Source organism: Macaca nemestrina, chromosome 11 (genome assembly GCF_043159975.1).
Source record: "Macaca nemestrina isolate mMacNem1 chromosome 11, mMacNem.hap1, whole genome shotgun sequence".
Taxonomy (NCBI): Eukaryota; Metazoa; Chordata; class Mammalia; order Primates; family Cercopithecidae; genus Macaca; species Macaca nemestrina.
The window spans coordinates 129,677,184-129,689,177 of NC_092135.1; the positions used below are offsets into that span (position 1 = coordinate 129,677,184).

Here is an 11,994-nt window from a genome sequence, read left to right on the forward strand (position 1 = left end):
ATGTTAGGGTGGGGCCACACCCCCCCCAACAACCATGCCAGGAGTGGTCGCGTGACTCAGGCCTGAGCAACCAGGATGCTGTAGAAATTGCTTCTGAGACACACCAGGAGCCCACAAGCCTGTCCTGAGATTTGCCGAAACCACAGGAGACCAGCATCTCTTTGAACTGGCCTGAGCTTTTAGGAAGGATGCCTGGAGCGCTAGAAGCCTCTGCATGGAAGAAATCTCCTGAAAATCTAGCCATCAATGACAAAGGGAGCCAAGAGAAGAGAAAGAACTGAATCCCTGACAGCATCATGAGCATCTGCTGCGTAGACCCTTTCCTCCAGGCTTTACAGGTTCCTGCGAGCCAAGAAATTTCTTGATTTTTGTTATTTTTAAAGAAGCCAATTTGATTTGGGTTTCTATAGCTTCCAGCTGAAAGAGTATGGGCAAATACACACAGTGTGCATAAAATATTGCATCCCACTTTTTAAAAGATCTTATTTTTTGAGACAAGTTCTCACCCTGTTTCCCAGGCTAGAGTGCATTGGTGCTATCCTAGCTCTCTGCAGCCTCAACCTCCCAGGTCAAGTGATCCTCCCGCCTCAGCCTCCTAAGTAGCTGGGACTATGGGTGCATGGCACCACACCTGGTCCTAATTTTTTTATTTTCATATTTTAATTTTATTTATGTATCTATTTATTTATCGACGCAGGATCCCACTCCGTTACCCAGGCTGGAGCGCATTGGCACAATCTCAGTTCACTGCAACCTCTACCTCCCAGGCTCAAGTGATCCTCCCTCCCACCTCAGCCTCCAGAGTAGCTGGGACCACAGGTGCACACCACCATGTCCGGATAATTTTGTTGTTGTTGTTGTTGGAGAGATGAGGTTTCTTCATGTTACCCAGGTTGGTCTCCTTCCACCCACCTTGGCCTCCCAAAGTGCTGGGACTGCAGGCATGAACCACCATATCTGGCCTTATTTTTTGAGATGGGGTCACACTCTGTTGCCTAGGCTGGAGTGCAGTGGTGCAATTACAGCTCAGTGTAGCCTCGAACACCTGGACTCAAATAATCCTCCCGCCTTGGCCTCCCAAAGTGCTGGGACTACAAGTGTGAGCCACCATGCCCAACCTCCTGCTTTTTAAAGTAATATAACAATCTTTCTCCATGTTTCTGTGGAGGCTTTATACAGCCGCATAATATTCCATAAACTGAGTTTACCCTAAAATAAGAGTATTTAATTATTTAATTGGAGAGTCATTCTCCCCAAGAGAAAGGAGTTGAGTGCCAGGCACGGTGGCTCATGCTTGTAATCCCAGCCCTTTGGGAGGCTGACGCAGGTGGATCACTTGAGGTTAGGAGTTCAAGATCAGCCAACATGGCAAAACCCCGTCTCAACTAAAAATACAAAAATTAGCTGGGCGTGGTAGCAGGCACCTGTAATCCCAGCTACTTGGGGGGCTGAGGCAGGAGAATTGCTTGAACCTGGGAGGCGGAGGTTGCAGTGAGCTGAGATCCCGCCACCGCACTCCAGGCTGCAGCCTGGGGGACAAGAGCAAGACTTTGTCTCAAAAAAAAAAAAAAAAAAAAATTAGCCAGGCATGCTGGCAAGTGTCTGTAGTCCCAGCTACTTGGGAGGCTGAAGCATGAACCTGGGAGGCGGAGGTTGCAGTGAGCCGAGATCATCCTACTGCACTCCAACCTGGATGACAGAGTGAGACTCTGTCTTAAAAGAAAAAAAATGGGACAGAGAGAGAGAGAGAGAGAAAGGAATTGAAAAGAAAGCAAAGACAAATTATTTGAGATGAATTTCCTCTTACGAGAACTACATGATAAAGGTAGAGAACTCTTTTTACAAGATGATGCCAAAGGCAAAGAAGGAAGCTCTTGCCCCTCCTAAAACTGAAGCCAAAGCAAAGGCTTTGAAAGCCAAGAAGGCAGAACTGAAAGGTGTCCACAGCCACAAAAAAAAAAGATCTGCACATCACCCACCTTCCAGCGGCCCAAGACACTGCGACTCTGGAGGCGGCCCAAATATTCCCGGAAGAGCGTCCCCGGGAGAAACAAGCTTGACCACCGCATTATCCTCAAGTTTCTGCTGACCACTGAGTTGGCCACAAAGAAGACAGAGGACAACAACACACTGTGTTCATTGTGGATGTCAAAGGCAGCAAGCACCAGATCAAACAGGCTGTGAAGAAGCTCTATGACATTGATGTGGCCACGGCCAGCACCCTGAATAGGCCTGATGGAGAGAAGGCTTATGTTCAACTGGCTGCTGATTATGATGCTTTGGATGTTGCCAACAAAAATGAGATCATGTGGCTGGGTGCGGTGGCTCACACCTATAATCCCAGCACTTCGGGAGGCCAAGGAGAGTGGATCACCTGAGGTCAGGAGTTGGAGACCAGCCTGGCCAACATGGCGAACCCCTGTCTCCACTAAAAATACAAAAAAATTAGCCAGGTGTGGTGCTGTGCTCCTGTAGTTCCAGCTACGCGGGAGGCTAAAACAGAAGAATCGCTTGAACCCGGGAGGCACAGGTCGCCATGAGCTGAGATCGCACCACTGCTCTCCAGCATGGGCCATAGAGCGAAACTCTGTCTCAAAAAAAAAAAAAAAAAAAAGGCCAGGCGCAGTGGCTCATGCCTGAAATCCCAACACTTTGGGAGGCCAAGGTGGGCGGATCGCCTGAAGTCAGGGGTTCGAGACCAACCTGACCAACATGGAGAAACCCCATCTCTACTAAAAATACAAAATTAGCTGGGCATGGTGGCACATGCCTTGTAATCCCAGCTACTCAGGAGGCTGAGGCAGGAGAATCACTTGAACTCGGGAGGAGGAGGTTGCGGTGAGCCAAGATTTCGCCATTGCACTCCAGTCTGGGTGACAAGAGTCCATGAAACTCCATCTCAAAAAAAAACAAAAACGGGATCATCTAAACTGAGTCTGGCTGGCTAATTCTAAATATATATATATCTTTTCACCAGAAAAGAAAAAAAACTAAAAGTAGGAAAGTTTTGAACTAAGTTAAGATGGAAAAAACTTTCATATATATTTTATTTTGTATTTTATTTATGTACAGAATATATCTGAAATATATATTGTCCACATACCAGAATAAATATCTTTTGTTCTATACTAATCTCATTTAATATTTCTTTACAAATAAATAATCCTTTATATTTTGTTTCCCAATTTTAATAAATCTCTCTGCCTTTGCCATCAGTGCCTCTTCATTCCACTGGAGTCTTCCTTGGCACAGATTTTCAAGCATATGGAAACTTTTTTTTTTTTTTTGAGATGAAGTTTCACTCTGGCTAATTTTGTATTTTTAGTAAAGATGGGGTTTCTCCACTTTGGTCAGGCTGGTCTCAAACTCCCGACCTCAGGTGATCCACCCGCCTCGGCCTCCCAAAGTGCTAGGATTACAGGCATAAGCCACCACGCCCGGCCCAAGCATATGAAATGTAACAAGGGTCAACATAAAGTGCAACATGTAGAATCAAAAACTGAATTCCAAATACAGAGTTTGTCCTCGGTGCCTATAAAATGCATGATGGTTTTAGTGGGCCACATGAGGGGACATCAAAAACTTTCTAACTATTCTCAACACACACACACACAAACACACACACAAAGAAAGAAAGAAAGAAAATGGCCAGGCGTGGTGGCTCATGCTTGTAATCCCAGCATTTTGGGAGGCCAAGGCAGGCAGATTGCTTGAGCCCAGAAGTTCAAGACCAGCCTGGGCAACATAGTGAGACTTCATCTCTACAAAATATTTAAAAATTAGCCAGCCATGATGCACACACCTGTAGTCCCAACTACTCAGGAGGCTGAGGTGGGAGGATCCCTTGAGACCAGGAGGTCAAGGCTGAAGTGAGCTATGATTGTACCACTGCACTCCAGCCTGGGCAACAGAGTAAGACCCTGTTGAAAGAAAAAAAAGAAAAAAGAGAGAAGGGGAAGAGGAAAGAAACAGAAAGAAAAGAAGAGAAGTGAAGGGAAGGGAAAGGAAGGGAAAGAAAAAAGAAAAGAAAGAGGGAGGGAGGCAGGGAGGAAGGAAGGAGGAAGGAAAGAAGGAAGGGAGGGAGGGAGGAAGGAAGGAAGGAAGGAAGAGGGGAAGGAGGGAGGGAGATGGAAATGATGTGAGGTGATGGATATGTTAATTAGCTTGATTGTAGTGATTATTTCACAGTCTAACGTACATCAAAACATTAAGTCAGCCAGGCACAGTGGCTCACGTCTGTAACCCTAGCACTTTGGGAGGCCGAGGCAGGTCACCACTTTGGGAGGCTGAGGAGGGCAGATTCCTTGAGCCCAGGAATTCAGGACCAGCCTGGGCAACATGGTGAAATTCCATCTTTACAAAAAGTAAAAACAAAATTAACCAGGTGTGCTAGAGTGTGCCTGTATTCCCAGCTAGTTGGGAGGCTGAAGTAAGAGAATTGTTTCAGCTCAGAGTTGCCATCACACACTGAACTCCAGCCAAGGCCACAGAGCAAGATGCTGTCTCAAAAAAATACCCAGCGAGATGGCTCACATCTGTAATCCCAGCACTTTGGGAGGCTGAGATGGGTGGATCACCTGAGGCCAGGAGTTCGAGACCAGCCTGAGCTGAGGCATGAGAATAGCTTGAACCCGGGAGGCAGAGGTTGCAGTGAGCCGAGATTACGCCACTGCACTCCAACCTAGGCAACAGAGCAAGACTCTATCTCAAAAAAAGAAACTGGCCCATTTGGGAAACTGGCAATCATCTCTGTCTCCCGGTGATTTGGAACCTCAGTGTGAGTGACCCCATCTTGACGTTTAGTCCAGTCTGCTGGGGCCTGGTGCAGGAGCCTCATCCGAAGCAGTAGCCTCCTATAATTTCTATTTAGCAATTGTCTGACACTAAGGAAGAAGGTCATCTGGGATGGGCAGCCATCATTCTCTCTAGGACTCCTTCACAAGCTACAGGCTGTACTCATTGGCCCCTCACACTCCAACAAGCCTGGGTTTGCCCTGTGACCTCTGAGGTGGCGGCAGGGTATCTGCGGTGAAAATAAACACTCAGTGAGCGAGAAGCCTGGTGTCAGAAGTGCAGCCAGCCTCAGAGGGTTAAGGTGGAGGCCGGCTGGGCTGAGTCAGTAAAAGGAGTCTGAAGGGAAGGCCTGATCCCAGAGCAGTGGAGGACGGAGGGAGCCAGCCAGGAGAGGCAGCAGGAGAGAGGACAAGGGCAGAGAGTTTCAGGGAGGGGAATTTTCCATACACATATGACCATGCTGCTGATGGTACAGCTCAGCGCTGACAGCAGCTGTCACCTGCTGGTGTGGTGGAACCGGTTCTAATGGGAGGCCCCTGTCTGCATCAGCCAGCATCATTACCATGCCAGTCATTAGATATGTCTTTTTTCTTTTTTAAGGCACAGGATCTCGCTCCGTCACCTGGGCTGGGATGCAATGATGTGATCATAGCCCACTGTAGCCTTGAACTCTTGAGCTCAAGAAATCCTCCTCCTGGGTCTCAGCCTTCCTGGTAGCTGGGACTACAGGTATGCACCACCATGCCCAGCTAATTTTTGTTTTATTTTTTGTACAGACAGGGTCATACTACTTTGCCCAGGCTGGTCTTGAACTCCGGGGCTCAAGCAATCCTCCCACCTTGGCCTTCCAAAGTTCTGGGTTACAGGTATGAGCCACCATGCCCAGCCCCTCATTGAACATTTTTAATATGCCTCCTGGGTAAGAGAGAGTGCTGGAAAGCTTAGTATTGAAGCCAGACAGGGTTCAAATCCCAGATTCAGCTCTTATTAGTAGTGTGGCTTTGAGTAAGTCACTTATTCTCTGTGAGGCTCAGCGTGCCTGTGTGTAAACTGGTATACTAGTAGAACGGTACCTACCCAGAGTTGACGGATGATGGGAAGGATGCTACGCGCCTTTTCCTGCCCATAAGCTGTCACTAAATGTTAACCGATAACCCCTGGAGAAGCACACACACAACAGACTGAGTCTTCCTCTCCAACCATCTTCTTAATATAGGTTTTTTTTTTTTTTTTTTGAGATGGAGTTTCGCCCTTGTTGCCCAGGCTGGAGTGCAATGGTGCGACCTCGGCTCACCACAACCTCTGCTTCCCGGGTTCAAGCGATTCTCCTGCCTCAGCCTCCCAAGTAGCTGGGATTACAGGCACACACCACCACGCCCGGCTAATTTTGTATTGTTAGTAGAGACGGGGTTTCTCCATGTGGTCAGGCTAGTCTGGAACTCCTGACCTCAGATGATCCGCCCGCCTCAGACTCCCAAAGTGCTGTTATTACAGCGTGAGCCACCGTGCCTAGCTAAGCACAAGTAGGTGTATCGAACTCCTGACCTCAGGTGATTCCCCGACCTCAGCCTCCCAGAGTGCTGTGATTACAGGAGTGAGCCACCATGCCCAGCCTAAATTGGGGTCTTGAGACACCAGTATAGACAGAGAGGTGCCAGGAGGGGTCCCTTATAAACACTGTTCTAAATCAACATCTGCATCCCTTCTCATTTGTCAAAGTCACAACTCTCACTCCTGTGGCCCTGTGGCTGTACTTGCCCCTGTACACAAGCCTCCAGCCCTTTCCAGAACATTTGTCATTTTTTCCCTATGTACCGGCAAAGTTGGCAACAAACTGTCCCGTAGACTTAGCCCACCTGGAAGGCTGCTCCAGAAGCTCAAGACCCTTGCTCTACGGGTACCTGTGACATCACCAGTGGCCACAGTCCCTTGTGACCTCACCACTTGGACAACTCAGCCCAGCTGGGTTGCAGCCACTCCCTCCAACTGCCACAAATAGCAAAGGGCATAGATGACCCCAGGAGAGCCCTCGGGAGAGGCCGGCTCCACCAGCAGCCCCATACATGGCACTCCCGGGTCCCCCCTGGGCAGCGTGGCTGACAGCGTGTCTAAGGACAGCCCAGCAGGAGGGCCCCAAGGTCAGGTCCCACTCACAACAGATGTCTTGGCGGTGAGCAGCTCTGCCGCATCCACCAACCAGCAGGATATAGATCAGGCCTCACTCAAGACGGCCACCCCCGAGGCCATGTCAACATCTGGAGACAAAGACAAGGGTGCAGTTGTTCCAGAACATGGCCAGAAGACACCTGGAAAAATCACACCTCTGCTTCCCAGCCAAAACCCAAGTCCCCTGCAAACATCTATGAGCCTTGAGAATCCAACGTGGGACAGGCAGGTTCAAGACACAAGGACAAGTCAGAGTCTAGTGGTTTTCCCAAGTCACCTCCTGGGTAAGGACAAGACGTCACAAATGGCGAGTGTTCCTGAGAGAGAGCCGGAGTCAGCCCCCTTGGCCCCCAGTGCTGAGCCACAGTTCACCCAGCACACGGAGGCTCAGCCCGTCGGGAGTGATGCTGACCACGTCACCGCAGGTGTCAATGGCCAGCATGGCCCTCAGGCTGCCAGCACCACCAAGGCTGCTGAGGAGAAAGCTGAGCATCCAAAGGCCCCATACCCTGAAACTGAAGCTTTGCCATCTGATGAGTCCCCAGTGGCAATGGGGGCAAATGTGGTGGATGGCTTAGGAGACCTGCAGGCTTGGTTCTTCCCTCCACCTCCAGTAGGCAGTGTGTCCCCGTCACCTGGCCCCCACGAGGTGGCCCTGGGGAGGAGGCCCCTGGACCCCAGCCTGTACATGGCCAGTGAGGAGAATGGCTACATGTGCTCCATGACCAGTCTGCTGGGCAGGGGCGAGGGCTCCATCAGCTCCCTGGCAGACATCCTGGTGTGGTCCGAGACCACCATGGGCATGGCCATAGCCACAGGCTTCCTGGACTCCGGCCACAGCACCGTGGCAGATCTGCTGCACAGCTCGGGGCCCAGATTGCGCTCGGTCCCCAGCCTGCTGGGAAGCGTCAGCTCAGCCTTCTCCTCCGGGCTGATGTCAGGGACTGGCTCAGCCCTGCGCACCCTCACCCATGTGCTGGAGACAGTGGAGCAGAGGACGGTGGAGGGCATCCGCTCGGCCGTGCGCTACCTGACCAGCCACCTCACCCCACGCCGGTTCCAGGCTGACCCCAACTATGATTAGATCCCTGCACAGGGACCCCCGAAGCCCTGGCTCAGTGACCTCCAGAGATCCCTGGGACCCTCACACCCTGCTCCCTTGCCCATTCTTGCTCTGGACGGTTCCCCCAGCCCATGCAATAAATCACCAGCGAGCGTTTATTTCTAAGCACCAGCCTCCTCCCTTGGGATGCAGTGAGCAACAAAACAGTGACAGGACAGGAGGGCTCAGGGTGTGGTGGAAACAATGTCTCCTGAGGGTTTCTCAGGCTGTCCCATTCAGGGGCTGGGGGCAAATGTGCAGACACAGAAGAGCCTGGGCAGAGCTGGGGGCAGTGTGGTAGGGGGTATCTCAGACCTGCAAAAACCCATCCCCACTGAACCTCCACCCAGGTAAGCTCTGAGGAGCCTTCCCTGGGGCCTAGGCTGGCCCAGCAGGCTCAGGCTGAGAGGCACAAGAGGCTGTACCATTGACAGTGCTGAGTCAAGCCATGTGGGTTCAAACTCCAGCGCCAGCACTTGCCCTGGGCGAATCACGTCACTCTCAGCCTACTTAGCTGTAGAAAGGAGAGAATAAATCCATACCGTGACGCTGTTATAAGACAGAAGGGAAGCGATGCAGGCCATAATGCATGGTGTCTGGCACTTGATAAGCCCACACATGGTGGCTGCCATTATCATTATCCTCCGATGAGCTGGGGGTGCAGGGGGAGCAGGAGTCTAAGCAAACCGACTGTCCCGGTTTGCCTCGGACTAAGGGGGTTTCTGGGTTGTAGGACTTTCATATTTAAAACTGGAAAACCCCAGGAAAACTAGGATGAGTTGCTCACCTTAGATCCAGGTCTCTTTACATGGTGGTTACTCTTGTCTGTGAAGATATGCATCTGGGAAAGCATTAGCAAGGCCCAGCCTTGAGTGCAGCGATGGTGCAGCCATCTGCTTCGGAAGCCGTTAGCCCACCCTCTGGCTAGACCCTGTGCAGCACCCGGTGGTGTGACCTGGTGAGTGATGCCCCAGCTGGATGTCCGCTCCGGCCCCACCCTTAGCCGAGTGCCCTCAGCAGCTCTCACCCGCACGCTTTCATGTGCGGCCCTGGCCACGGATGGTTCACTCGTCCTTCCTGGTTCCCAGCAGAGTCTCCAAATGGGAGCCCTGGGGCCGCAGCCAGCCAACTGATGGGTTGTTTGACCTACATAGTGCTTCTCCAATTGTAAACTAATCGCTAGCATTTAAAAAATAGATCTTACAGCCGGGTGGAGTGGCTCATATCTGCACTTTGAGAGGCCGAAGTGGGTGGATCACTTGAGCTCAGGAGTTCGAGACCAGCCTGGCCAACGTGGTGAAACCTGGTCTCTACTAAAAATACAAAAAAATTAAGTGGACATAGTGGTGCAGGCCTGTAATCCCAACTACTCAGGAGGCTGAGGCAGGAAAATTGCTTGAACCTGGGAGGCAGAGGTTGCAGTGAACCAAGATCACACCACTGCACTCCAGCCTGGGTGACAAGAGCAAGACTCCATCTCAAAAAAAAAAAGATTTTGCGTTAAAATCTGGATTTCTGCTTCTCTGGGAAAATCTAGGGCCCTCATTTCTTCAGGACCCCAGGCAGCAAAACTGCCTGCTTTAGGGTGTATGTGCTCACTGTCCACCACAGCACACCTGGCATGCATCAGGGACCCATGTCACCAGCCCCACCCCGCGCTGAAGAAGGCTCACATGAGGAAGGGTGATGCCAGGCCCCAAGGTAGATACAAAGATGAGCCCGGTGTGCATACCTGCTTCCTCCAGGAGCTGCCACTTTCTTTTTTTCTTTTTTTGGATGCAGTCTCGCTCTGTCACCCAGGCTGGAGTGCAGTGGGACACCATCTCGGCTCACTGCAGCCTACATCTCCCAGGTTCAAGCAATTCTTCTGCTTCAGCCTCCTGAGTAGCTGGGATTACAGGTGCCCAGTACCATGCCCAGCTAAGGTTTTGTATTTTTTAGCAGAGATGGGGTTTCCCCATATTGGCCAGGCTGGTCTTGAACTCTTAACCTCAGGTGATCCGCCCACCTTGGTCTCTCAAAGTGCTGGGATTATGGGCATGAGCCACCTTGCCCGGCCCAGGAGCTGCCACTTTCTGTAGGTGCAACGGGAACTGTCCCCACGTCATGAAAGCAACTAATTCAGAGGAGTGAGATTGTAGATTTAGATCCCAGTAATCAGGGGATTCTCAAAGAACCAATTAAACCAGTCCCTAAAAGAGAGAAGGAGGATGCCTCCTAGACAGACGTAATAAGAACAAAAGCCGAGGTAGGCATGGTGGGGGTGCTGGGGGGTGGTTGTGAGCAACTAGGGCCCACTGCAGAGGGCAATCTAGTTGCCAGGGTGACCTCAAAATGTGCTCATTCATGCTTTCTTTCTTTCTTTTTTTTTTTTTTTTTGAGATGTATTCTCACTCTGTCACCCAGGCTGGAGTGCAATCTCGGCTCACTGCAATCTCTGCCTCCTGGTTCAAGTGATTCTCCTGCCTCAGCCTCCCAAGTAGCTGGGATTACAGGCATGCACCACCATGCCCGGCTAATTTTTGTATTTTAGGAGAGACGGGGTTTTGCCATGTTGGCAAGGCTGGTCTCATACCCCTGACCTCAGGTGATCTGCCCGCCTCAGACTCCCAAAGTGCTGGGATTACAGGCATGAGCCACCATGCCCGGTCTCACTCATGCTTTCAATAAAAAAATTTTTTTTTTAGATGGAGTCTTGCTGTCACCCAGGCTGGAATGCAGTGGCGCAATCTCGACTCGCTGCAACCTCCGCCTCCTGGGTTCAAGCAATTCTCCTGTCTCAGCCTCCTGAGTAGCTGGGATACAGGCACGCACCACCATGCGCAGCTAATTTTTGTATTTTTAGTACAGTTGGGGTTTCACCACGTTGGCCACACTGGTCTCGAACTCCTGACCTCAGGCAATCCACCCTCCTTAGTCTCCCAAAATGCTGGGATTACAGGCGTGAGCCACCGTGCCCGGCCTCAACAAACATTTTTTGAACATCCACTATGTACCAAGCACTGCTAGACCCGAGACCACAAGGGTGAACCAGCCATCAGACGGAACAGAAACCTAACTCAAACCAGATTAAGCAAAGAGATGAGTCAACCAGCACAACGGCCGGGTGTGGGCTGGGCCGGGCCAGGGCCAGGGCTCACCCTGGTCCTCAGGGCTCTGCCGTTCCGACTTGGCTCCCCGGGGCTGGCCCCCTTCGTGGTCAGGAGGCTCAGTCACCTTCCGAGAAAAGAGAAGCTTGTTCCCACTGGCTCTGGCAGGAGAATTGGGGGAGGATGCTGCCGGGCCTGGCTTGGTGCCTGTGCCCTCCCCTGAACCAATCACTGAGGCCACAGGAATGAAATCTCTCATCACCTGGCCTGGGGCCAGGGTCAGACCAGAATTGGGGCCTTCCCAGGGGAAAGGATGCTGGGCCCACAGCCAGCAGAGTGGTAGCAAGTATGTCCTTTGGGTCCAGCTGTCTTGAATCCTGACTCTCCTTCCCACAAACTGTGTCACCTTCAACTTCCCGTGCTCAGTTTTCTCACCTACAAAGCGATAATAGTACCTTCCCACAGGACTGTTGTGAGGATTAAATGAGTTAATGTGTCAAGTGCCTAGAACAGTGCCTGGCACGTAGTCGAGTGCTATGTGGTCACAGTCGTCCTGATGATTACTGCAGACCTGGGCCTGCGCAGACCTGGGCCTGCGCAGCTGTGTGCCAGGGCATTCATGACTTCATTACAAGGGGAGTGAACATGGGGATGCGGCAGCTGCACACTGGCAGTTACCTGAGCTGGCAGTTACCTGAGCTGGCAGTTACCTGAGCTGAGTCTTTGCTGTTAGAGAGAGAAGGGCAAAGGCCTGGCAGCATGGCGATGGTGCCACCCTTGTGCAGAAGGGTGATGGGGGTGGGGGCTGCTCTATGAAGAGATAGTCCAGACCTGTGGCACTCA

At 51.4% G+C, this 11,994-nt stretch overlaps 1 protein-coding gene across 1 annotated transcript; it reads left to right on the plus strand.

Annotated features, from left to right (window-relative positions):
* Nucleotides 1-6,769: 6,769 nt before the first annotated feature.
* Nucleotides 6,770-8,188, plus strand: TEX44 (testis expressed 44). Its single transcript, XM_011728140.3, has one exon. The coding sequence runs from the start codon at nucleotides 6,806-6,808 to the stop codon at nucleotides 8,042-8,044; it is 1,239 nt and encodes a 412-aa protein (XP_011726442.2). The 5' UTR covers nucleotides 6,770-6,805; the 3' UTR covers nucleotides 8,045-8,188.
* Nucleotides 8,189-11,994: the final 3,806 nt, after the last annotated feature.

Excerpts from the sequence above, each read along its gene's own strand:
- TEX44 (XM_011728140.3), top strand. The coding sequence starts at position 6,806 with ATGACCCCAGGAGAGCCCTCGGGAGAGGCCGGCTCCACCAGCAGCCCC.